Source organism: Saccopteryx bilineata, chromosome 2 (genome assembly GCF_036850765.1).
Source record: "Saccopteryx bilineata isolate mSacBil1 chromosome 2, mSacBil1_pri_phased_curated, whole genome shotgun sequence".
Classification (NCBI taxonomy): domain Eukaryota; kingdom Metazoa; phylum Chordata; class Mammalia; order Chiroptera; family Emballonuridae; genus Saccopteryx; species Saccopteryx bilineata.
The window spans coordinates 50,154,420-50,181,212 of NC_089491.1; the positions used below are offsets into that span (position 1 = coordinate 50,154,420).

General features: G+C 46.5%; 1 protein-coding gene across 1 annotated transcript in view; it reads right to left on the reverse strand.

Moving 5' to 3' along the window:
* LOC136324325 (phosphoserine aminotransferase) overlaps positions 1-21,806 on the reverse strand; it is a 36,855-nt gene extending 15,049 nt beyond the window's left edge. The window contains exons 1-6 of the mRNA XM_066257041.1: positions 21,667-21,806; positions 15,815-15,875; positions 13,364-13,433; positions 10,337-10,542; positions 9,352-9,524; positions 7,388-7,557 (exon numbers count right to left, since the gene is read on the reverse strand). Of these exons, the coding sequence (XP_066113138.1) occupies positions 7,388-7,557; positions 9,352-9,524; positions 10,337-10,542; positions 13,364-13,433; positions 15,815-15,875; positions 21,667-21,726 (740 nt within the window). The 5' untranslated portion in view covers positions 21,727-21,806. The remainder of the gene's footprint in view (positions 1-7,387; positions 7,558-9,351; positions 9,525-10,336; positions 10,543-13,363; positions 13,434-15,814; positions 15,876-21,666) is intronic.
* Between the last annotated feature and the right edge of the window lie 4,987 nt (positions 21,807-26,793).

A 26,793-nucleotide genomic window follows, 5' to 3' on the forward strand; every position in this document is an offset into this window, starting at 1 on the left:
GCTCCAGAGCCCTAAAAGGGCTTCATAGAATTCCATCAGGGCCCTGCTCCAGAGTGGAAAGAAAGGTCACTGAACTAAAGCCTGCCAGGCTTCCCAGCCCCACCGGTTGACACGTTTATGTGCTGTGGAAAAGGGACACAAGAAGGTAAAGTGCCCCCTTGCTCCATGGAGGGAGGGTTCAGTCTCTTCTAGTCCTGCTCCAGCTACCTGTGACCTGACCTTGCCCAGCATGCTGGGAATTGCCACTAAAGGCCCAAGGACAACATTCATGAGCCTAAGGTATTTCTTCCAAATAGCAGATAAACTGATCTCATTTCTTGTGAACACAAAAACCATCTACTATACCTTGCCTGAATACTTAAGTTTTATTTATCCTTCAAAGATCTCTACTGTGGGTATTGACAGTCTGATTTTATTGCTTTATTTAATGTATAATTTCTCCTTTATTCCTCTTGTCTCAATGCCCCATGCTGATTATAGGCTGGGACCTGCTGCTAATTCCAGCTAGAAGCAGTGGTCACTAGATCTTAAACTCTAACTGCAAAGTATAGAAATGTAACCACCCTTTCCCTAAGTACTTGCAGGATTTAGAGGTTACTCAGCAGACTGTTCAAAGACTATCCAAGAGACGCTTCCAGCATTACATCACCCAAGGACTGATTTTCACGTGGACAGGTCCACACACCATGATCCTGACAACTCCCACTGCTGCTAAAATAGAAAAACAGCATGCCTTACTCCAACCACAAACCGGAAGCTGGTTGGTCTACGTATGGCAAATATATGAAGAAACTAAGGACTCTTTTATTTATTTATTTATTTTTTTTTTTTTTTTAACTAAGGACTCTTTTAATCAGACTTTGGAAAAAAGGGAAACTAGGGTAAAAAGAAAGTAAATTTAATTGTCACTAAAGGTTAAAGATTTTAAATCAAGAGTTCTGACTAGAAAGGAATTGTATGGGTTTTTTTATAATTATTTTTTTAAAGACTTTATTTATTCAATTTTCAGAGAGGAGAGAGAGAGAGAGAGAAGGAGGAACAGGAAGCATCAACTCCCATATATGCCTTGACCAGGCAAGCCCAGGGTTTCAAACTGGCAACCTCAGTGTTCCAGATTGACGCTTTATCCCACTGCACCACCACAGGTCAGGAGGAATTGTATGGTTTTGATAATAGAAGGTATAAGGTATGGAAATACTTTTGAAAGAAAATGGAAAAAGCAAGTTGTTATGAAGGCCAGTTATTTCTTGATAAGAAAGTGCATGAAAGCTGAGGGTTTATGTAAGTTGTAGAAGGTTTGTGCAGGTTGTAGGTTTGTACCAAGAAAAAAGAATTTGAACAGTCAGAAAACTGGTTTTCAAAGAATGTTTAATTAGTCACCCTAGCTAACAATCCTCTACTCTCCCCACTTATTGGGACGACTCTTTCCTTCACCCTTACCATCTGGAGCTTAGAGAAACAAAATTGACCCCTTGTCCTTCTATTTTTTATTCACCTCTTAACCTGCCTCACCCAATCAGGGACTTTCTACTTATGTGGGACTAACACCTATATGTGTCTCCCTACTAACTGGACAGAAACCTGTACCCTAATCTATCTCACCCCAAATATCAACCTAATCCCACCCTATGAGCCTCTTCCAGTTTCTAATACACTACCTGGCAATCTAAGGACCAAACGAGCTGTACAGGTAATCCCTCTTCTTTGTTGCTTTAGGAATCTCTACAGAAGTAGGTCTAGGGGCAGGGGCACTGGCCACTGCCCTGTCTTATTCCTTCTCTCTCTCTCTCTCTCTCTGAACAGGCCCAGTGAATTCGTAAAAAAAAACAAACAAGTCATGGAATCAGTGGTTTTGCACAAACTGGGTGTCTTGACTATTGCCTTTCATTGGTCCACATACTCTTCTATTTATTTTTCTAACTTTTGGATCCTGCTTCTGACGTTTGTTCGCTAGTTTCTTACAGGACCGCATGCAGACCTTCGCCAATCAGAAAAGTGGGGAAATCTACCTAACCCTACACACCAACCCTGAAACCTGCCCTTGCAAAACAGAAAAATCTGGAACCCTATAAAAAACACCCCTACTCCGAGCAATGGTGGAAAAACCCCTTGTTCTCGATGCTAGCATCAATTATAGGACCAATCCTAATCTTGTGCCTAATATTAATGCTTGCCCCTTTCTTTATCAAGTTCCTGCAGGCTCGAATGAGAGAAATCTCCAGGATTACCTACAATCGAATGCTTTTACAACCACTACTCCAACTACCCCAAGGGGGGGTTCACGAAGGAGGCCCCCTATAGGGATAACAGCAGGAAGTAGCTCCAGAAGATGGCCGGTCCAAGACAAACCTCCTTTCTGAACCCCATACCCTCTCCTTTCCCCCACCTCTTTTTTCTTTTATCATACCACAGAGTTGAGAAATGACAGATATATGAATTTACCAGAAATTCCAACTGCCCTTTTGATGTTCTGCTTATCTGTCAGACCTCACCCTTACTCACTGGACTATCGCCCCTGAGGCAGAGGAATTCCAAGAAGCTGGTCAGTTGCCCCAAGGAGGAGCATTCCGGACATACCAGTACTTTTTTTGATTCAACACCCACTTGCTCGAGACTCTCCCTTACCCTATAAAATTCATCCCCCTAGTTTGTACTGGTGCCCTTCTCCCTGAAGAAGTGCCTGGCAGGGTTCCTTTCTTCCTTTCAATAAAGCCTGTTACTCTGGTCTTTTCAGACTCCCATGGATTCCAACAGTAGGAACCTTTGATTCTAGGAAACTCAGATAAGTCAGTGACTTTGGGAGCCCTGAATGGAAAGGGAAGTATTTTCCTACTGTGTGTATTCTCTTGCCCGCCAGGTGCAAGCCATGATAAAGATGATGGCCCACCAGTTCTTGGCTCCATTGTTTCATTACCGTCTATCTGAATCAAATGCGAACCTGCCTGGGCCAGGCAGCTGTGATGGTGGCCGTGGCTACTGGCTTTACAATGTGCAAATACCCAGTTAAGGGTCTGTTACAACGCACAGCAAGCAATTACCAGTGATTACCCCAGCAGGCTCTGATCACTTCAGAAAACTTTACTAAGAGCACATGTTCCTCTTACACATTTTAAAAAACAATACAAAATACTCTCTGTGCACTAGGGCTTAGAAAAGCATACCAAGAAGTCCCCCTAAAACTCTCCCTGGCTATTCTGAAGGTTCTCACTCTGCAGATGAGCTTCTGGAGTTGAAGGTGAACAAGGCTAAGCCCATTCTGATCAGAAAGGTGGCTTGAATTAGTGGGGTTGGTTTGTCTATTAGTTACTCTACCTCAGACAAGAACTAAAACAAATGCATTACTTATAGATTCAGTTAATTACAGTAAGTAAAATTTTTACAGCCTTAGAAAAAAAAGAGTGTAGGCATCTTTTTGCTTATCCACTAATTGGGCTTAATGTGTTCTACTAACGGGTTAAATGGAATAGGGAAGTGTCCTTTATTCCTTCCCAATTCATTGCTCAGGGCAACAGGCAAGTATTTGAAAGTCACTTATCCAGCAGTGTTCAAACAAACTTCCCAGGGCCTGTGGGCGTTTGGCTCTGATTTAAAAAAAAAAAAAAAAAAAGACTTCTTTTCAAATTCAGTCTTTTTCAGTGCCTTATCAGCTTACATTCAAGGACTGGGGAGGGTGTTTAGCACAAATCTTCATGTCTCCATATATGCAGTTTGTTCTCAGTGGGTGAGCTACAATTTTCTAACACTGAAATGTTTAACAATGCAAATGCACTTGGCATTGTTCAAGTTAGAGATGCAGGGTAACTGCTCAATCATACAGACTTTACTTTTCTTGTTTCTCTTCTTTTGGGGTAAAAGAAAGCAAAGCACTTCCAGAAGTTGTTTTCTGACAGAACACATTTAACTGAGCCTCTTGCATCTTCTACAGCAGTGGTCCCCAACCCCTGGGCCGCAGACCGGTATCGGTCTGTGGGCCATTTGGTACCGGTCCGCAGAGAAAGAATAACTTACTTCCGTCTTATTTAAATTTAAGTATGAACGATGTTTTATTTTTAAAAATGACCAGATTTCCTCTGTTACGTCCGTCTAAGACTCACTCTTGATGCTTGTCTCGGTCTCTTGACACATTTATCCGTCCCACCCTAAAGGCTGGTCCATGAAAATATTTTCTGACATTAAACCCAAAAAAGGTTGGGGACCACTGTTCTACAGTACATGATTCTAATCAAATATTAACGATCCTGCCTGGAGATGGCCTCACATTACTATTCTGGTATCTCTGGGGAAGAAACAGAGCCCTTTTCTGCCCTTGTCACTGGCTCAGGACACTCCTCAGGGGGGCACTTTTCTGTCCTCCCCACCCACCCATAGGTAACAAGCTCACCCAACTGGTCAAGGCTGGGGACCAAGGCTGGAGAGTAGCCCTATAAAAAAGGTCCAGCTGCCTGACTGGTGGTGGTGCAGTGAAAAACGAAGAGCTAACCTGGGACATTGATGCCCCCAGTTTGAGACATTGAGGTCGCCAGCTTGTGCGTGGGCTCATCAGCTTGAGCGCGGGGTCGTTGGTTTGAGCGCCCTCACCCCTACCAGTCAAGGAACATATGAGAAGCAATCAGTGAACAACAAAGCAAAGCAATATGAATTGATGCTTCTTATCTCTCCTCCCCTCTCCCTTCCTCCTTTCTCTCTCCCTCTCTCTCTTTCTCTCTTTCTCAAAAAGAAATAAATAAAAGTCCCTATTCTAGGACTTGCCCTGTGTCTCCATGTCTGACTCTAAATTACTTTCATCCCCCATTAAACAGGCTGGGCCACTTTCTCACTGATATTCCACCTAATGTTAATAAACAGCATATAAACGTATTCACCGCATTTTTAAAAATTTGTTTCACAGTAACTCTTGAGAAGGTGCCGGGCCAGTGGCAGCTCCCCTTTGTCCTCCAGGCTGTGCTGTACCTTCCGGCCACAGTTCAGCGGTGGTGCTCTCCCTGCCACCTCCCCAAAGCCAGCGGTGGCCTCTGCCTCTTGCTGAAAGACTCCCCTGACCGAGAGCCAGACCCCAGCCCCACCTTATAACATAGTGATTGTCGACTTTTTCCGGCTCCTGGCTCATATAAGCTAATTACTAAAATTCTGTGACACCAAAAAAATATATTTTTGACAACCTGACAAAAAAAATAGGTATAATTTTGATTCATTCACATTGGATAGCTATTGTAGTGTTGGCTGTTTTCATTTTTTTTATTTGACATTCTAAGGGAAAAGGGGTCAGTGCCCCTGACCAAATAGTCAGGTATTGCATGTTTTAAAAATCTTGCAGCACACCAGGTGAAAATCACTGTTGTAACAGGTAATGTCCTGCCATCATGCAACCTGGCACCCGAACCCCTTCTCCAGGAGCCCAGTCCTTGAGGGACCCAGCTCTGCCTTCTCCACTCAGCACATCCAGTTCTCATTTCCAAGTTGGCCAGTGAGCACTAGGCCCCAGAGGTGAGCAATAGATTCAGCACCGCCAGCACCATTGCCCCTTCCCTAAGAGGTATTTTAGAAACACCAATAATATATATATATATGCCTGACCAGGTGGTGGTGCAGTGGATAGAGCGTCGGCCCAGGATGCTAAGGATCCATGTTCAAAATCCTGACGTTGTCGGCTTGAGTGCAGGATCACTGACATGACCTCAAAGCCGCTGGCTTGAGTCCAAAGGTCACTGGCATGAGGGTGAGATCATAGACATGACCCTATGGTCTCTGGCTTGAGACCCAAGGTTGCTGACTTGAGGCAGAAGGTCACTGGCTTGAGCAAGGGGTCACTCGCTCTGCTGTAGCACCCTGATCAAGGTACATGTGAGAAAGCATTCAATGAACAACTAAGGAGATGCAACTATGAGTTGATGCTTCTCATCTCATTTCTTTCCCTTCCTGTCTGTCTGTCTCTTTCTCTCTCACTAAAAAAAGGAACACTTTCAACCAAGCTGAAATAACCTGAGGTGTAGAGACAACCAAAAGAGCCACAGCAGAACACCCCTTCCCTGTGGACAGAGGGGACACAGATGCAGAGCTGCTCTGCCTCACACAAGCCGTGTGAGAAACTAGCAGAGATTCCATCAGAATTCCCACTTTGGAAAAACAACTCCTGTCTTTCCTAAGTAAATGATGTGGAGGAAATCTTCTATAGGCAGCACACAATGGGGAGACATCTAACAAAGTCCCAACCCTGGTGGGCAGGGGCCACACCTGCCAGGCACCCTCTCATACAGTCCTTTAAGAGAACTTCCTTCCATCACAGAAAAACCCAGAAATGGGAGAGCTGGACTCCAACAGCCATCTGTCCTCCTAAGATGGTGTCCAGTAAACACAGCCAGCCCACACTGAGGACCTGGCTGGTGAAGAGTGCTGAGGCCTGGGGGCTCCATGCCCAGGCTCTGGAGCCAGGCTGCCTCGGCTCAAACCCCAGGTCGGCCACTTCCTAAAAGCATGGCCTCGGCTTCTTCACTTGCAAAACGAGAATAATAATAAGAGTTCCTGCCTCCTAAACTGCTTAGGAGATGAAAGAGTCATTTACACAAAGTATTACTATATTACGTCATAGGTGCCCTGGAACTAAGCCCATCGACTCCGGCTCTTCCCTCCCCTGCTGAGGCTCTGAGAACTAATAGTGACAGAAACAGTAACTGCAGCAGCTAACATCTGACAAATGAAAAACTCCAGTGCCAGGCCCTCACTGAGAGCATTAAATACATATATCAACTCATTCCATCCTCACCACAACCCAGTGAGGAGGATACGAGTATCACTTCACTTCTGACGGGACCTGCTGCACAGACCCCTTCCCACAGCTAGTCAGCAGTAAGATCTCTCAGGCAATTGTTAAAACCTGGGTGCCACACAGGTTTGCCCAAATGAATTAACAGATCGTGGGAAGGCTAAGAAGCCTGCCGGGCAGCTAACAGGAGCCCTGCAAATTGGGTAAAATCCAGGAAGCCGTTTGTGCCAAGCCAGTACGTTTGCAGCCAAGCATTGAGCTTCCTTTGCGCAGGCCCAGCAGGGAAAGAAAAGAAAACAGGGCAGGCCCAGGGTTTGGGTCCTTCTCGTCTGCACTGTCTGCTCGAGAGGCAGCCACAGCATTTCACCTGCAGAGAGCTTCGGGGTTAATGGTGAACCACCAAGGCTACTGAAATCAAACAAAAACACCCTCCCCCCCCAAAAAAAAAGCTAGGAGAGATCAAACAGTGCACAGAGGGTGACGAGGGACACAGGAGCCAGACAGAGTCCTAGTAGGGTCTCTAGGCCAGACCACTGGTTTGTGGAAACACACTCTCCTGTAAAGTTACCTCTACTTTGACGGGAAAGAGAGCCCTCCACCGGCCCACAAGCAGCACACCTGAGTTACCTGAAGCAGGGAGGTGTGTTGTACAAGGAGTTGTTTCCGGCCTGCACTTTGTACTCCAGGACCGAGGGGCACTCTCTGAGGGCGAACCCCAGCAGGTCATCACGAACGATCACCACCGTGACCCCCGCAGAGCCAACGTTCTTCTGCGCACCGGCAAAAATCACCCCAAACTGAAGACGAAAAAAACACAGACGAACCTGGTCATTTTTCTTAAATGTAGCTTAACTTCCCAACCTCTTTCCAAAGCACGATTTTTCTGAGAAAGTGACTGTTCTATTCCTGTTCAGTGTATTCACTAAAGGAACCTGGGACTCTCGCGAGTTCAGAGGCCCGCAGGTTGGCGTCTGCCTGGCCCTTCTCCCCGGAAGGGGCTAGCCCATGCCCATCACTGTAAAGACCTCATACACACACTCATATTCACTCTGCATCTTTCCATCTATACCCAGGCTAGTCTTTAAAATAGGGAGGCTAACTGTCCTCAGTAACCAAACAAGCTAGAATTTTTAATCCATTTGTATTTGTATAAAGGGACAATCAGAAGAGTGCTAAAGAATAAGGATAAGCTACCTGAGAGAAAAGAGACTTTAGAAAACAGAACCCTCTCCCCACATCTCCCTGTGAAAACCTAGGAAAGTCAAGTGGTGTCCCAAGTGGGAAAGAAGACCGCCTGGCCCTGCAGGAGGACTCTTTTACAGCTGACAGTGTTCAGAACTGCCAGTGCACGGCGACTGATGATGCCTACCAGGCTATGCCCAAACTCTCCATGTGATGGAATGCTATGCAGCCTTAAAAAGGAATGCAGTTCTGACATGTGCTGCCATATGGACGAACCTCAGGGACAATCTGCTAAGTGAAGTAAGCCAGATACAAAAGCACAGATATGCCTGACTAGGCGGTGGCGCAGTGGATAGAGCATCGGACTGGGATGCGGAAGGACCCAGGTTCGAGACTCCAAGGTTGCCAGCTTGAGCGCAGGCTCATCTGGTTTGAGCAAAAAGCTCACCAGCCTCTGGCTCAAGCAAGGGGTTACTCTCGGTCTGCTGAAGGCCCGCGGTCAAGGCACATATGAGGAAGCAATCAATGAACAGCTAAGGTGTCGCAATGCGCAACGAAAAACTGATGATTGATGCTTCTCGTCTCTCTGTCACTGTCTGACTGTCCCTGTCTATCCCTCTCTCTGGCTCTGTAAAAAAAACAAAAAAACAAAAGCACAGATACTGCAGAATACCACTCAGACATGGTAACCTACGTGGTCATATTCACAGAGACAGAAAGCACAAATGGTGGTCATGAGGAGCTGGGGGAGGGAGGCCTGGGGAGTGTTCAATGGGCACTGAGCTTCAGTCTGGAAAGATGAGAAGCTCCGAAGATGGATGGTGGGCCTGACTACACCACAGTGTGAATGTGCTTAATGCCGCTGAACTGCACTTCAAAAATGACAAATTTTATGTTAAGTATATTTTACCACAATTGTTTTTAAAAGGCAGATCACTATTTAGTCGGTTAGTTTTCAATTCTTGTTGCGGGCACCTGGGTACAGTACTCCCACCGCCCACCTTGGTGTGCCACGGAAAGTCCGCGATCTCGCGCGTCCTGGGAGGTGAGGCAGTTGCAAGGCAAGGTGGGGCTCCTTCATGGCCCCCCCAGCTTGGATAATCTGCATCTTCCCTTGAAGACAGCACGCCACCTCCAACGTGTTGCCCTAAAAATCTTCAAGGAGCTACTCTCAAAAAGTCCTTGGCAGGTATTTCCCCAAGGACTTGAGTGTGAGCCTGTGAGGTCATCATGAACACAGGGCTGGGAATGTCAAGACTTAAACATCTGACAGTCCCATTATAAACAAACAACTATTGGCTAGCGCACCAAAAGCTACCCTGGCTTCAGGGCCTCTGCGGGTCCCAGGCTCCCTCACCTTTTTTTTTGTCAAAAACCAAGACACTGGGGTCCCCTCTTTGATACTCTACCTTGGAAACGTCCACTGGCTTGGATAGGAAGTTTGAGGACATGTCGCAAACCAGTACTGCTCCCTTGACGTCAGGGATAAAGTCAAACTCGACGCCATGCACGGTCTCGTTGGCACAGTAATACACGTAGGAGGCCTCCGGGCTCAGGGTCCAGGTGCTTGGGTCCGGAATTTCTATCACAGAAGACAGGTTGGAGACACCACACTTTTATTCCCCTCTTTCCTTATGCTGATGGTGTCAACCAGGAATCACATCCCTCCCGCAGCAGTGAGACCGATTCCAAAGCATTCAAGAGTAAAAGCACCTTGTCCATTTCACATTATAAACACCACCCCTGTCTTAGAGGTATGACCGATCTCACCTTGCCGACAGTTGAGTCTACAGAAATGATGGAGTAATTATTTGGGGGGTTTTCTTGTCATCCTGTGTCCATGGATGGTCCAATAGTTTCCTCTTGGGGCTCCAGCCTACCTCCCTCTCAGCCCGTGTGAGCCCCAAAGTAGAATGTGACTCACGTGCCGTCACGTGCCTGATTTGGAATGGGACACGTGGGACCTGAGACTGTTACTGGAATACTTGAGCACAGGCACCAAAACTTGGGAGAATATAAGGTCAGAGAGCCTGCAGCCATCTTCTAAAACTGAGGGGACAGCTTTCCTGACTGCGGAGCTACCGCGGAGGAGACAGTGAGAAACACCAGGACCTGGGAATAGTGTTGAGGCCCTTGATTTAGCCACATCTAAAGCCAAACCAGACCCTGGGCTCTCGGCAAAGTGAGCTTATGAATGCTCTTTCTGCAGCAGCCACTTAGTGGTCCTAACTAGTACAGCCACCCAATCGAAATGGTATCGAGCCAACTACTGACAAGGAAGAACAAAAAAATAAAAACAACTGCAGACTATCCTGAGCAGGGGTGACCGGACATCTGAGGAGGGACCACCCACCAGTCAACATCACACCGTCCGCCTCCGCTGCCAGCACTTACTTGTATAACTCCCAAGTTGGGGGTGGACGATGTTCACAGTCCCAAACTTCTTGGCTTCCTCTGCAGCTTTAGCTGACCAAGCTCCTGTCACCACATAGTCGGCACACCTTCCTGCATTCAGTCCAATCAGGTTTAAGGGGACAGCACTGAACTGGCCACACCCACCTCCTTGCATAAAAATCACCTTGTAGTTGTCTGGAACAGCTCTGGGCAGAAGCACAAGAGGCAGTAACTAGAGACTCAGAGGGTCAAAGCCGGAGAATGAGCAATGCTCTGCCAGCACTTTACCTCGGGGGGGATGTGGACCAAGAAATACGGGGAAGTCCCATTACCACCTTGCCTTCCCCAATCCACTCACGTATCCATTCACTTCGTGGACAGCTACTTATCGGCCCTGTGGTGGAAATCTATGTCCACTAGACAGAAGCTAGTCATACCCCGCTGCTCCTTTATGGAATCACCCTGCTACAACTCAGTCCACACAGTTCCAGGGTGACCAACCCCAGCTCTAGGGACGAGCATGTGACCCAGGCTGGCCAACGGGGATTGGTTCCATGACTTTTGATCAAATTTTTGGGAAAGAAGAGCTGTTTCTATTAAGGGAAAGAAAGAAGTTGTAGGAACTAACCCTGCCACCAATGGTGGCCATCTGATAAAACTGCCGCATAAAAAAGCAGGGCCAGGAGATGGAGAAGACCTTCCTGCCATCATCTGAGCTCCCAAATCACTCGTGGGCACTTCCATCACACAAGGTAATACATTTCTTCCCCACCCCCCACCCCCCAAATATAAGCAAAAGTTTATTTCGAAAGTTGCAGAGGTAGAAGTGAGCCAGCTGGGCTGTGTGGGCTCAGGAAACAAGTTACAGGGGCAAAGGAAGAACCCTCAGAACTTAAGAGAGAGACAGACAAAGGTAACACACCTTTAAATAGAGGACCGGGGGAGGCGCAGGCGTGCTCAGGAGAGAGAGCAAGCACGTGCCAATACGTTCCTTCTTTCGGTTAAGCCGGGAGCTGGGCTTCTTTCCATCCATTGCAACCAAGTCCTAAAAGGACGTGCTGGCCCTGCTATGACCCAGGGTGACACTGGACAGGGATCTTGATCGTGTTTTAGGCCTAATCACATAATCAGGCACCCAATACACACAAAGATTAAGAGTGAATTTTTTTACTCCAACATGGAAAATTAAGTAGGATAAGACCAGCTCCAGAAAGACTAGGCTGTAGAACCCAGACCCACGCATTTGTGAAAGGTCGGATCTTAGGAGCAGGCAGACAGAAGGCAGACAGCGGGGGACAGAGCTCCAGCAGAGGCGTAAGTACCAAAGGGCAGGGAACGTGAGCGAGTCTTGGGAAATAGGTGATGTGCAAATGCCTGGTTCTGAGCCGGCCTATATCCGTGCTCAGCAGGATGGCAAAGCACACAGGCAGGGTTCCAGGGTTGTGGTACTCAGATGCAGGGCAGTAAACAAGGCCAAAAAATTGGAGGGAAGGACACTGGACAGAGGCCAAGGTACAGGGTACCAGACAAGAACATGGTTAGGAGACAAGGAGATGGGCCCGTGAATTGAACTGGGAGTCCAGTCTGAAGACGCTCACAGCCATGTGAGGCAGAGGCCACATAGGGCCAGGGTTCCAAATCCTCCCTCCATGGACGATAGGATTGCTCTGTGAACACGGCATGTGACCCGGCAGGCGGACCTGGTGTTCAAAGCCAAACAGATGATCACTGGCTATGAACACTCACATTGCAATAGGCTCCTACGACTCCTCACAAAGATGGAACCAAGGCCGTCCATCCAAAGCACTTATCCAGGCAATTTGAAAGAAGAGTAATGAAACAGTCAGTACAATTTCAATTTTGTTAATGAAAGAATGAAAGGATGGACCCTAAAACGTTAATAAAGATTGCCCCCTGATGAATGGAGTTATAGATAATCTCATTTTAACTTGTGTTTGTTTTTCTAAACTTTCTATCCTGAACATGCACTAATTTTGTGAATAGAAAAAAAAGTGTTTCCAAGGTTACCATATTTGTTTATGTGATTATTATAAAACCTGTCCTTTAAGTTGCAATGCATTGAAGAATGAGGTTTCCTCTGGGTAAAAAAAGCAGTGTATATTATCGCCTCGGAGAGGTCCTCGAAGCAGCAGTTCCTGCAGTTCAAAATTGTTAAAATAACCCAAAGAGTCTATTAAAAATTAAGTTTCTACAGAGATTCTGATAGCAAGTCTGGGTGGGGCCCAAAGTTTAAATTTTTTTATGTGTGTGAGAGAGATGAGAAGCATCAATTCTTTGTTGTGGCTCCTTAGCTGTTCATTGATTGTTTTCTCATATGTGCTTTGACCCGGGGGGGCTACAGCAGAGCGAGTGACCCCTTGTTTGAGCCAGTGACTTTGGGCTCAAGCCAGCGACCTTGGGCTTCAAGCCAGCGACCTTTGGGCTCAAGCCAGCAACCATGGGGTCATGTCTATGATCCCACGCTTAAGCCAACGACCCTGCGCTCAAGATGGATGAGCCCATGTTCAAGCCAGTGACCTCGGGGTTTCGAAGCTGGGCCCTCTGCATCCCAGTGTGATGCTCTACCCACTGTGCCACTGCCTGGTCAGGCTGAATTTTTTTAGTATTTCTCCCCAACCACGTAACTCTGACAGGTAGGAGGAAACCCACTTCCCAAACCAGTGAACGCCATTGTAGTTAATAATGCCGACAAAGATGACCATTTCTTTGTCATTTAAATCCCTTTTAGGCCAGCTGAACTTCTACAGTGCCAAAAAATCTGTCCTAGATATACCAACTTCAAATCTTTGGATATACTGCATAAAATAAAAGTACAAATACCAGGATGGAGAACAAGGAAAAAGCATTATGTGCTAACTTAGTGAATGTGGGAGAACCTTAATAAGACTATTTTTACTTACAGAATATTCTAAACAGCAAAGTATAGAAAATAATATAACAGATGCCCCAGTATATATATTACCAAACAAAAGTAACACAGCTTGGTCTTTGAAATTATAAACTTACAGCAATTCCCGCACAAGATTCTCTGTGTTGTTAAGAATCTTAGAGAAATCTGATGATCTGTGGCTCATTTCTGTGGAAGGAAAGATCAACACCATAAGTTCCAGTTCAAAACCAAACAAACATGAGTAGCTTCAGAAAGAACAACAAAACTTGCAAGTAAAAGAATAAACAGAATTTTCAACTATTTTGCTTTCAAAATTGTGGGCTAAGGCTCTCTGCATTTAGGAGAAAATCCAAATTGATTTTCAAATCGGAAGCAGTGGAGCCTTAAATCACAGCAGAATGATTTTTCAAGTGGAAAAATTTTGATCTCTGTGATTTCTCACCTTTTCTCACAAACATGAGAAATCTATGTGGCCCTTTGGGACAACAGTACAAAATTCTACACTGTCATTTCACCTCCCAGACACCTAAGTCTTACATATCCCAAAGCCACAGAAACTATATTGAATAGTCAACCCTATAGTCTCTTAATACTATGCAGTCTTTAGAACTACAAAAAAATTACAAAAATAAAATTTTTAAAAGAGCCTGACTGGTGGTGGTGACGCTAAGGTCCCAGGTTCAAAACCCTGAGATCGCTGGCTTGAGCATGGGCTCGCCAGCTTAAGCATGGCATCACCAAACGTGATCCCCAGGTTGCTGGCGTGAGCCCAAAGGTTGCTGGCTTAAAGCCCAAGGTCACTGGCTTGAGCCTAAGGTAGCTGGCTTGAGCAAAGGGTCACTGCCATGGCTTAAGCCCCCCCTACACTGGTCAAGGCACACACGAAGAACAATCAACAAACAACTAAAGTGATGTAACTACAAGTTGACGCTTCTCATCTCTCTCCCTTCTTGGGAGGGAGGGAGAGAGGAAGGGAAGGCAGGGAAGAAGGGAGGAAGGGAGGAAGGGAAGGCAGGGAAGAAGGGAGGGAGGGCAGAAGAGAAGGCAGGGAAGAAGGGAGGGAGGGAGGGAAGAAGGGAAGGCAGGGAAGAAGGGAGGGAGGGAGGAAATTAAATACAAAAGTTTAGAAGTCAAAGGTCCTCTTCCCCAATAATATAAAGAAAATTTAATGAAATTATTAACAGGCCAGATCTTCATAAAATGCTTATATACTTTTATTTTATTGTTATTTATTTATTCCATGAGAGGAGGGCTCTCAACTGTGCCCCACCCAGCAAGCCCACTAGGGGACAATGCTCTGCCCATCTGGGGATGTTGCTCCACTGCTCATCAACCAAGCTCTCCTTAGCACTTGAGGTGGAGGCCATGGGGCCATCCTCTGCGCCCAGGGCCAACTCGCCCCAATCAAGCCATGGCTGCAGCAGGGGACGAGAGGGAGAGAAGGAGAAAGAGAGAGAGAGAGAGAGAGACAAGTGAGACAGGGAAGAGAAGAGAGGCTGATGGGCGCTTCTCCTATGTGCACTGACTGGGAATCGAACCCAGGACATCTACACACCAGATGGACACTCTACCATTGAACCAACTGGCCAGGGCAAAGCTTATGTACTTTTAAACTTTTAATAAGTTCATGTTTAAGTGTAGTAGAAACTAAATGAAAATAAAGTGATATTATAAACTTTCAATACATTAGGATGCAAAGGTACAGTAAGAACCTTCTAATCTCAGATCCTATGAATAGCAAAAGCAGCCAGGAATGCTGAGATGGAGAAAATCTCACCAGCATTTATATTTATGTTGATTTCAAAATTGTTTCCATCAAATATGCAACTAAAGTTATTAAAATTTAAAAATACATTTACAGCCTTAACTGTGGCGGCCCAGTGGGTAGAGCTCGACCTGGAATGCTGAAGTCACCGGACTGAACCCCCAGGCTTGCCCAGTCAAGGCATATACGAATGCTTCTCGCTTCCTCTTTCTCTCCTCCACCCACTTAAATCAATAAATAAAATTATTCTTAAAAAGTAAAATAATAAGGCTCTGGCCAGTTGGCTTAGCGGTAGAGCGTCAGCCTGGCGTGCGGGGGACCCCGGTTCGATTCCCGGCCAGGGCACATAGGAGAAGCGCCCATTTGCTTCTCCACCCCCCCTCCTTCCTCTCTGTCTCTCTCTTCCCCTCCCGCAACCGGGGCTCCATTGGAGCAAAGATGGCCCGGGCTCTGGGGATGGCTCCTTGGCCTCTGCCCCAGGCGCTAGAGTGGCTCTGGTCGCAGCAGAGCGACGCCCCGGAGGGGCAGAGCATCGCCCTTGGTGGGCAGAGCATCGCCCCCTGGTGGGCGTGCCGGGTGGATCCCGGTCGGGCGCATGCGGGGGACTGTCTGACTGTCTCTCCCCGTTTCCAGCTTCAGAAAAATACAAAAAAAAAAAAAAAAAAAAAAAAGTAAAATAATAAAAACAAAAATACATCAACAAAGGCCTATAGAAAGACCCTATAGAAACTGCAGGTTTAATGCTTTTAGATTAGTTCCTTTTGAAATCTGAACATACACAGAATCCAAAAGTAAAACTTACCAAGAACACTAATCCCAATGCCTTTGTAGTCTAGTATTTCTTTTTGTATCTCTAACAATACCTAGAAAAAAAAATAAAGAAAATAAGTGATCTGCATATTCTTTACACAGCTCTCCCTCTGGACATACAAACATGGGAGGGGGGCGGGGTAAGAGACAGGGTCTACCATGGGGCTCAGCAGATACGAAAGCCCCGGCCCCCCCCCACAGCCAACCCCCTTCCTCCCACAGAGCCCAGAAGATGCAATTTTCACAAAAGTTGAATATGAAATTACCAAATGTGATTGGTACTAGGATACAGGTTTTCCAAAGTCACGCATTAAAGGAGATTTAAAAAAAAAAAAGTAACTTGGATTTCAAAGAAAATGACCAAGTATACAATTTTTCTGACAACAACTCTTTAACTGTCAAGATGAAACCTTTGGGAAAAACTAGAATATGTCCCTTCCACAATCTCATTTCCTACTATCTTAAAGCAAAAGTACAAAATGCATAAAGTTCTGGGTTCAGGAAACAACAACAAAAAATCAACTAGGCCCCAAACTAAACCGATACCTTGATTATTCCACACTTTTGGTCTAAGGTGCGCCACTGGTGGGGGAGGGGGCATGAATCAGGAATCAACTGCTGTGAAGTAAGACTCTGCCAGGAGCGACTTGTGGTAAGGTGCCAAAGAACTGTAAAAGTTAGTATTGGCAACGCCATTTCGAAGAGTAAAAGTCCGGCCTCTTGCCCCCTCCTTTCTTTAGAGAATGGAGGGAGAAGGATGTGGGAGCTTCCTGGCTTACAGGGACAATTGGGTCATTTAGTTTAACTATAGTTCTCTGAAAGAATAAAGGTTATCTGAAGAATTTCCTTTCCCTTTCAATAAGAAATGTTTGCATATCCCACACTGATTTTAACTCTTCCTCCCCTCCTGGAGACCTGAGAATAACATATACCTCTAGACAAAGGCATGGAAGGTAGACACTAAAAAATTTATGAATGTCTTTGATATGTAAACAACATCACTATTGTGTTACCTTGTAAGTTTTAATATGTAGGAATGTTTTTATAGATCCTATAGACCAATGTTGTAAGCATGTTAATGATTGATTATTGTGCCATGCTCCCCCTCCTTTTCCCCCAACCTGTATGTGGTCAAGTCTATATAACTAGCGGCAGGGCTATTTTGGGGGCACACGATTTGGGTTAGCTATACTCCATATAAGTCATATGCAGCCAGCTTATTAATAAATCTCCTCCTAAAAATTCTTCTGTATCCTGCCTTGGTGTTTCTATGTAACCCGCAGAATTAAGATACGCTACTTACAACGACTGATGTACCAATCTTTGGTTCCAACAACTGAGCCATGAGGGTGATTTTCTTATCCCTAATTTGCCTATGAGAACTCTCACCTGAGGCTCCAGAGGGGGACTTAGCTGTATGCACCGGCCCTCTCCTCGACCCGTCTTGTTGGATCCCTGCAGTCCCATAACTACTGTTGGTCAAATAAGTTTGTAAATATGTATGTTTGTTCACTTATAGTTTGTACTGGGTGTGGGGGACAGGCTGTTCACAGGCAGGGCTGTCATAGCCTAAGGCCGTGATGGCGAACCTTTTTATAAAAACCACCCCCTTTTGCAGTGCTGGTCAACCTGGTCTCTCCCGCCCACTAGTGGGGGTTCCAGCTTTCATGGTGGGTGAAGCAGAGCAATCAAATGGCGTCGCGATTGGCCCACCATGAAAGATGGAATGCCCACTAGTGGGCGGGAGGGACCAGGTTGACCAGCATTGCAAAAGTGGATGGTTTTTGCCCTGGCCAGTTGGCTCAGTGGTAGAGCATCGGCCTGGTGTGCAGGGGACCCAGGTTCGATTCCCGGCCAGGGCACATAGGAGAAGCGCCCATTTGCTTCTCCACCCGCCCCCCTCCTTCCTCTCTGTCTCTCTCTTCCCCTCCCGCAGCCGGGGCTCCATTGGAACAAAGATGGCCCAGGTGCTGGGGATGGCTCCTTGGCCTCTGCCCCAGGCGCTAGAGTGGCTCTGGTCGTGGCAGAGCAAGGCCCCGGGGGCAGAGCATCGCCCCCCATGTGGGCGTGTCGGGCGGGTCCGGTCGGGCGCATGCGGGAGTCTGACTGTCTCTCCCCATTTCCAGCTTCAGAAAAATACAAAAAAAAAAGAAAGAAAAAGAAAAAGTGGGCGGTTTTTATAAAAAGGTTCACCATCACAGGCCTAAGGCTTAGTTTTTTGGTTTTTTTTCTTTTTAAATGAATTTTTTTTAATTTTTATTTTATTTATTCATTTTAGAGAGGAGAGAGGGAGAGACAGAGAGAGAGACAGGGGGAAGGAGCTGGAAGCATCAACTCCCATATGTGCCTTGAACAGGCAAGCCCAGGATTTCGAACCCGCGACCTCAGCATTTCCAGGTTGATGCTTTATCCACTACGCCACCACAGGTCAAGCCCTAAGGCTTAGTTTTAAGATTAAGCTTTTCCCCACACCTTTAACTGTTGCAAGATGTGGGGTGGTGCTCGCTCATGAGGAATCCCATTATGCCTCAGATAAGTGACTTTGTATTGGAGACTTCCTTGTTTGTATATTGAATTAAAGGTTTTGATTTCTACACTATAAAATGGGGCAGAGGAGCCCATGCTGGAGGAGAACAGAAAAAGGCCACATGGAGGAGAGGAGAGGCAGCCAAGATGGCGGAGTGCTGAAGAAGCCAGTTTGTGCAAAGAGAAAGAGATGGCGAACAGAGGTGAATAAGGCTGGTGGGGTAGGAACCTCTGATTCTAGGAAACTTGGATAAATCAGTGGCTTTAGGAGCCCTGAATGGAAAGGGAAGTGTTTTCCCACTGTGTGTATTTCTCGCCCACCGGGTACAAGCTAGGATAAAGATAATGGCCCACCAGTTCTTGGCTCCATTATTTCATTACCATCTGTCTGGATCCAATGCGAACCTGCACGGGCCAGGCGGCTGTGACGGTGGCTGTGGCTATTGGTTTTACAACTACATTCTATTTCACAGGAACAAAAGGGCCAGCAGGACCCAGCTTAGTGCCAACCAATCCCAGTGTCAGGAAATGAAGAGGGGGGCAGTGAGGGGGCCACAGCTAAATGCCTTGTAAATCTCTGCCTTGGCACCGCAGCTCGTAGCTAGGGTGACCAGACCCATTGTTTGTTTCCCAAAGGCAAGTAAAATGAAAATAACTACAAACTGAAAGGAAAAATACCTATTATCTCCTTTTATATTGAATTTACTGGTGTGACACTCGTTAACAAAACAATATGGGTTTCAGGTGCACAATTCTACAACACATCATGTGTACACTGTAGTCTGTGTTCACCCCCCCAGGTCAAGTCTCCATCACCATTTATCTCCCCGTGCCCCTCCCCCTGGCAATCACCACACTGTTGTCCCTGTCTACGATTTTTTCTTTTGTGTTCAATCACTCCAATCTCCCTTCCAGTCCACCCCCCCCCAAATGTTTTAAAGATATCAAACCCTCATCAGAGATCCTAGCTAATGTCTGTGAGTGAAAGGACTGATATCTATCTGGATTGGCTTTAACATAATCCTGGAGTAGGAGGGGAGAAAGGGAGAGGGGTGTGTGTGTGTATGTATGCGCGTGTGTGGGGAGTGGGGGCTGGAGTTGCTGAAACAAGATTAGAAAAATGTCCATAGTGGTTAAATCTCAGAGATGGGCCAGTGAATGGCCTCTTGTTGTTCCCTCTCTACTTCTGCATATGTGAGAAAGGTCACTAAGTAAAAAGAGGGAAAGAAAAGCTCAAAAACTGTGCACAAAGTAAGTGAGGTAAGACATCTACAGAAGCATCTCGCCATCAGAGATGGTTTCCTTAACAGATACAGGCCAAGGAGGACATCATAAAACCATCTAAACCGGATTGCGACTTGTCTGAAAAAATAGTATTTGAATACAGAATTAGACAAAAAAGAGACTCTACCAAAAAGGGGGTTCAAGAATTTGTCACTGTTTTGCAAATTCCTGGGTGCTTATAAGCAATAGCTGATCAAATAAACTTTAATGAATCCCTCCCTTTAGTAAACAGAAACACCCATCTGTGATAGAAGTGTCTTTGAAATTTTAAGTGTATTTCTCTTCTAGATGGTATTCCTTGAAGACATCTGTAAGTTTGCATCCAAAATCATTAGTTTTAAGACTCCAACCATAAAGCACAGCTCCTTTAATCCAGTGAAGTTTATTTTTTTCAAACTGCAAAATGTTTTTGTGGGTCACAATGATTTTTTTAAATGAAATTCAATGGACGAGAGCAGAATAAAATACAAATTGTGTATGTCATAGTTAATTGGGCTATTTCATAAGGCTTTTGTTTTAGTTAGAATTACATGTATGTACTTGGTCATTTTGTAAAATATACATATATTTTCCATTGTGATTACATTCAAAGTTTGAAAAACTTCTCTAATCCTTTTAATTAAATTAAATCAAGTTACATACAAAGCAACACCTCCCCCCCCCCAGGTTCAAGGGTGCATCTGAGGGTAAAAATCCTCCCCAGAAAATAAATAATAAATAACTATATTACTGATGACAACTGCCATTATAATAAATGCATAATTACACAGGGAACAATACTCTGAATCCAAAAGATACACTGGGGAAAATGGTGAGGAGAGCATGAAAACATTTCCCCTGCTCCAGCAGAGAATCTGGACTAAAATGGACTGCAATAGCCAAGAAAAGCCCTGTTCTCTCCGCTGTGAGAGCTGCCCCTAGAAAAGATGTCCTTCCCCTTCTAAAATTATAAGATTCTCTGTTCTTACAATACAGAGGAGGCTCTGTCCCAGGGAGATTTCTACTCTGTTCAACAAAAGGTAATTGTAAAAGTACTTGGCGGTGTCCCAAGTTGCTACAACATATTATCAGAGTCATCCTGTTTAGAAAAATGAAAATCTCACAGCAGCGGCGACAGCCTGTCAGCGCGTTCAAGGCACATCAGAGGCTTTGCCTTCACAGCTGCTACGGGTTGGGGCTGGAGGAGCCAAGGGCTTGGAACCTGCCTGGGGGTTGGGAAGGCAGGGAGAGTGCCACTTGCACTTGAAGGTCTGGTTGTGGCCCCGGGGAGAATTCAATCATTCATTTGCTCCAGAACAAAGTGAAGCGAAGTGGGCTAAGAGCCCAAGGCCTACCAGAGTATAAATACTCTAATGCCGTTGGGGGACAACCGGTTAAAAAAATAAATAATCTACGCTCAAAACAGAGCGGAGAAACGGAGTTTTGGGAAGGATAGGTTCTGGGGACGACAACGAGGGATTAGACGACTTTCAAATTTACATTTTTGAAAAGCAATGTTACCAAGTGCGGGCCAACCCGAACACTGTTTACCGGAACCATGCGCGAGCCTCCAGTTTGCAATCGCCCCAGGTTAACGCTATCCCGTTCGCCATTCATTCACACAGTGTCCATTCATGCGTGCATCCACTCAATTCTGCTTGGCTCTCTGCACTGCCCCGCGCACCCAACGCAGAACGAGAGGTTTCTCTTCGCCGCGCCCACACCCGGGCCTGAAGTCTGCAGGAGTCTCCAAGGTGTTCTACAACGGCGTGCCCGCAACGCCCCGGCGGGCCTGTCGTGCACGCCTCTGAGCAGCTGCTCAGGCATGCCTCCCGAGCTTCTACCCCAAATGCATTTTTCCAGAAGTCTACCTACGAGATCCTGAATTTGGTGCACGCTGGTGCAGAGCGGTTGGTGGACTCGGAGCGAGAGCGCGCCCCGCGCGGAGATGCACAGCCTCCGGTGCAGGATGCTCAGCAACCGCAAGAGATGTACAACCACTTGCACGTGCTCACGCCCGGACTGCACTTTCCGCGCGCAGTCGCTGGGACTTACCGAGTGCGGCAATTTGGCTGGCCCGGGCCCGAAATTGACCACCTGCCTCGGAGCGTTCATGGTGCTGCAGCACGAGAGGAGAGTCAGCGGTAGAGAATGGAACGCGTGGAGTGCGCGAGTCTGCAGCTGGTCACCGACCCCCTGCCTCCCTTCGGCGCTCCCGATTGGCCCGCGCCGTAGCTGGCCCTGCCCTGATTGGTCATATCAGTGGGGTTCACATCCCCATTGGTCGCTCTCACTAGCGAGGCCGGAAGCCGTTGCTCCCCCCTCCGGTTTACAGTTTCAAGCCTTTTTTTTTTTTTTTTTTTTGATCAGTGCAAGTCGAGCGGGAGATTGCACCAGCCAGACTGCTGGGCTGCGTGCGTCCCCGCCCCCGTATCTAGGGCAGAAAGAAAAGGCTGCCCTTGCCAACTTGAGTTCGTGCTTCTGCGCCCTGGATCAGGCTGGTTCCAGTCCTCCAACACTGACCCCAGACCCTCTCTCTGGGCCGCAGGGGGAATCGTACCCCCCTCCTCCCATCCAACTATCGCTCCTCCACCAGCCTTGAGCTATGATGCATTTTTTTGAGAACCAGGAGTCATTAATTCACCAAACTTTTCTAAGCGCTCCCACGGCGCCAGATAATGCAGTGAAGAGGCAGGACTGCGAAGGACCGAACTATAGGGTGACGGATGGGCCCGAGATGGATGGGTGGGTGGAGGTGAAGTCCTTTGCGCGTACACTGAGGCCCAAAGTTCCTGTAGGATTAAAGGATGGAGGCAGCTAATTCTGGAAGGGTCCCTGGCCTGGGAAACCTGGACGTCCCCTAGGTTTCCCAAAATCTGAAGTCCTTTAAATTGCTGATTCTTCAATTTCCTCTTATGAAACTAGCAAGCTGGAAACTGGCAATAGCTCTCAGGTTCGCCTGCGCTGACAAGCTGTGAGTTTAGAAACGTGAGGAAATATTAACAGGAACGTGATACCCCTGGGGAGCTGCAGCCCAAGCCAGGGGAGAGGCCCAAAGCCAGGCCGGGCTCAGGGCCAGCAATGCTCAAACGTTTCTACAATAGTGTTCTTGAACTCCAGGGGAGACCCACATGGGGCTCTGAAACAGGGAGGCCCCCTTGCCTGCAAGAAAGTCTGGAAATGCATCATTTTTTAAAAAAATAAAGTGAATTTGATGTTCTACTCCACAATTTAACCTGGTTTTCTTTAATATAAAAATATTTTCCCAAATCTTTGAGCAAAATTCATATGCCAAGAGTACACACATTGCCCATCCTGGAGGTTGGGGTAACACTAGCCACACTGTCCAGGACCCCTTTGGAATGGCTTGAGAGTTGACAGGGGTTTTGCTTTTGTTTGCCTTTTGTGGTGTATGGGCCATTTGGGGATGAGAACAGAGGTACTGCTTTGGGTTTGGGAGTTGGAGGGCAGTTTCTAGAAAAGGCTGAAATAAACAAGGTCACAATCTTCCTCAGCACCTTCATTTAGCAAATTGCAAAATTTCATGGAGGGTGTTAAAATTAAAGTGAGTAAATCTGAAGGTCTAATTGGCTTTTTAAAGCAATTCATCAGTCTGGGCAGCTTCCCATCTAGCAACTAGAAGCGTGCTGAGAGGTGTACAAAGTGGAAAGTTGTTTTTTTTGTTGTTGGTTTTTTTTTTGCATTTCTCTGAAGCTGGAAACAGGGAGAGACAGTCAGACAGACTCCCGCATGCGCCCGACCGGGATCCACCCGGCACGCCCACCATGGGGCCACGCTCTGCCCACCAGGGGGCGATGCTCTGCCCATCCTGGGCGTCGCCATGTTGTGACCAGAGCCACTCTAGCGCCTGAGGCAGAGGCCAAGGAGCCATCCCCAGCGCCCGGGCCATCTTTGCTCCAATGGAGCCTTGGCTGTGGGAGGGGAAGAGAGAGACAGAGAGGAAGGTGCAGCGGAGGGGTGGAGAAGCAAATGGGCGCTTCTCCTGTGTGCCCTGGCCGGGAATCGAACCCAGGTCCTCCGCACGCTAGGCCGACGCTCTACCGCTGAGCCAACCGGCCAGGGCGAAAGTTTTTATAGGAAGATGGATAGGGCAAAAGAGCTATCAACAAAAGAAAAGATTGTTTTTAGGCCAAGCTGTGTTCTGTTGTAGGAAAGGAAGTGGTGAGGGTTTTTATTGTACCCATAGCCTCTTCTTTCTATGGGGGATGGTGAGGGCCTATGGGACAGATTACTGGTGCTTGACCACAAATTTCCAGACTGATTGTTTCTGGGAGAAGTTGAAACTGCAGTTAGATCATGTATTAAATCTAGGTTTGGTATCATGGGCTTTTAGCACGAGCAATGCCATTTTGGTCCTGTGGTTTTTCTCTTTAACAAGGGAATGAATCCCAGTCCCTAACTCATATGTGCAAGAATTGTCACCTATCAGTTATTTTATATAATGACTTGGCTGTAGACCCCTACCCTCTCTTCCAGCAATTTTTAACGTTTTTCACCTCATGGCACACATAAACTAATTACTAAAATTATGCAGCACACCAAAAAATATATTATTTTTTTTGCTAATCTGACAAAAAATGGGTATAATTTTGATTGATAGACAATAAAATAAAATAAAAATAGTAATTACCTACTCTTTTTGCTCCAAAGTGACTTTTTAAAAAATCAGGTGCTGCTTCACCTGTGGAGGTGCAGTGGATAAAGTGTTGACCTGAACCCTGAGATCGCCAGTTCAAAACCCTGGGCTTGCCTGGTCAAAGCACATACAGGAAGCAACTAAACTACTATGAATGATGTGTCTTATTTCTCCCTCCTCTTTCTCTCTCTCCCTTTCCTTCTTTCTCTTCTCTGTCTAAAAATCAATATACTTTTTTAAAAATCTAAAAAATAAAAATCAGTATTCTATACTGTATATAAGGATTTCTGGTACCAAGAATTAACCAATCAGATGCAATCTTATTATGCAACATGACCAATAAGTTGCAACTCTATGACCTACATATTTATAGTTCAGGACAGTATTCACACCAGATTGCTGTTATGTTGGCTATTGTCATTTGTTTTTTGACAGTTTAAGGAAAAAGAGGTCAGTGCCCTGACTAATAGGTATTGCATGTTTTAAAAGAGAGATCTTTTTTTTAAGTTTTTTTTTATTTTATTTATTCATTTTTTTAGAGAGGAGAGAGAGAGAGAGGAGCGAGAGACAGAGAGAGAGAAGGGGGGAGGAGCTGGAAGCATCAACTCCCATATGTGCCTTGACCAGGCAAGCCCAGGATTTCGAACCAGCAACCTCAGCATTTCCAGGTCGATGCTTTATCCACTGCACCACCACAGGTCAGGCGGTATTGCATGTTTTAAAAATTCTTGCAGCAGACCAGTTGAAACTCGCTGCTCTAATCTACTGTGGGAGTGGCGGCGTTAACCTCCCACCTTCCTAGAGTCCCCAGCCCCAGGGATTTACACAGTCCCATGGGTGGGGTGGAGAGGGAAACACACAACCGTTGATCCTCTGTCCCCAGAAAATTTGGCTGAGTTGTCTCTACTATCCCAGTTTATATGGCTACTTCAGCCAATTAGCTCTGTGGTACCTCTGTGTTCCATGAATGCCGTACAGTCATCTTTAGATTTTTAAAAGAAAAACCAGGAACCCATATTTTTATGTGAAGCTTCCCAATTTTTAAACATCTACAAATTTAAATTTCACAATACACTGTATATCCTGACTGGTGGGGGTTCAGTGGATAGAGAGTTGACCCGGAATGCTGAGGTCACTGGTTCAAAACCCAAGGCCACCAGCTTGATCCCAAGGTCCTAGCTTGAGCAAGGATTTTCTGGCTCCACTAGAGCCAGAGGACACCAGTCTGGACCCCAGTCAAGGCACATACAAGAAGCAAAAAATGCACAACTAAGTGGAGTAATCAGTTGCTGCTTCTCTCTTACTCTCCCTTCCTCTCTCTCTCAAAATAAATAAGTAAAAATAAAAAGATAGTGTATCATAACTTGCTCTGCTTAAAACTGCAGGGGCTTCCATTATAAGAAGAGGAAGAAGAAAAGGAAGGAGGAGGAGGAGAAGGAGAAGAAGGAGGAGGAGGAGGAGGAGGAGAAGGAGGAGGAGGGAGGAGGAGGAGGGGGAGGAGGGGGGAGGAGGGGGGAGGAGGGGGGAGGAGGGGGGAGGAAGAGAAGGAGAGAAGAAGTCACTGTACAGATGGATATTGTGAGGAGGCATACCTAGCTTCTCTGCCAGCCTGATTCAACATGTATAGGTCACCAGCTCTCCTAAAGACTGTTTTATAGTGTTCTGCTCTCATTCAACAAGGAAGATACTCAACCACCTGCTTGAACTGGGAAAAGGGAAAATGCTGGGGGACATGTAATTTAATCTCAAAATATTCTGTCACCCTTCTTTATTTTGCACTGTAGATGTATAATGACAGCCCAGGGAACCTCTGCATTTCAGGAAGGCCCCTCCATTCTCAGTAAATTCTTATTTAGCAGGTAAAAAAAAAAACCTTCTTTATAAAATGCATATTTTGTCAATTTTCACAAGCATTTTTTTTTTTTAATTTTAATTTTTTTTTTTTTTCATTTTTCTGAAGCTGGAAACAGGGAGAGACAGTCAGACAGACTCCCGCATGCGCTCGACCGGGATCCACCCGGCACGCCCACCAGGGGCGGTGCTCTGCCCCCCAGGGGGGGGTGCTCTGCCCATCCTGGGCGTCGCCATATTGCGACCAGAGCCACTCTAGCGCCTGAGGCAGAGGCCACAGAGCCATGCCCAGCGCCCGGGCCATCTTTGCTCCAATGGAGCCTTGGCTGCGGGAGGGGAAGAGAGAGACAGAGAGGAAAGCGCGGCGGAGGGGTGGAGAAGCAAACGGGCGCTTCTCCTGTGTGCCCTGGCCGGGAATCGAACCCGGGTCCTCCGCACGCTAGGCCGACGCTCTACCGCTGAGCCAACCGGCCAGGGCCCAAGCATTTTTTAATAGACCCTTACTATGTATGAAACGGGCAGTGCTGTGCTGCCCTGTCCAGTCAGATCATCTGTCCTGTTTAGAGGAGAGTGAAGAGAGAGGGCAGGGAAAAGCTGTTTTGAATGAGGGGAGATCATTTCTGCTGCCCTTTGTATAGCTAAAGACCCTTTTCCCTTATTAATTATTCCCAGAG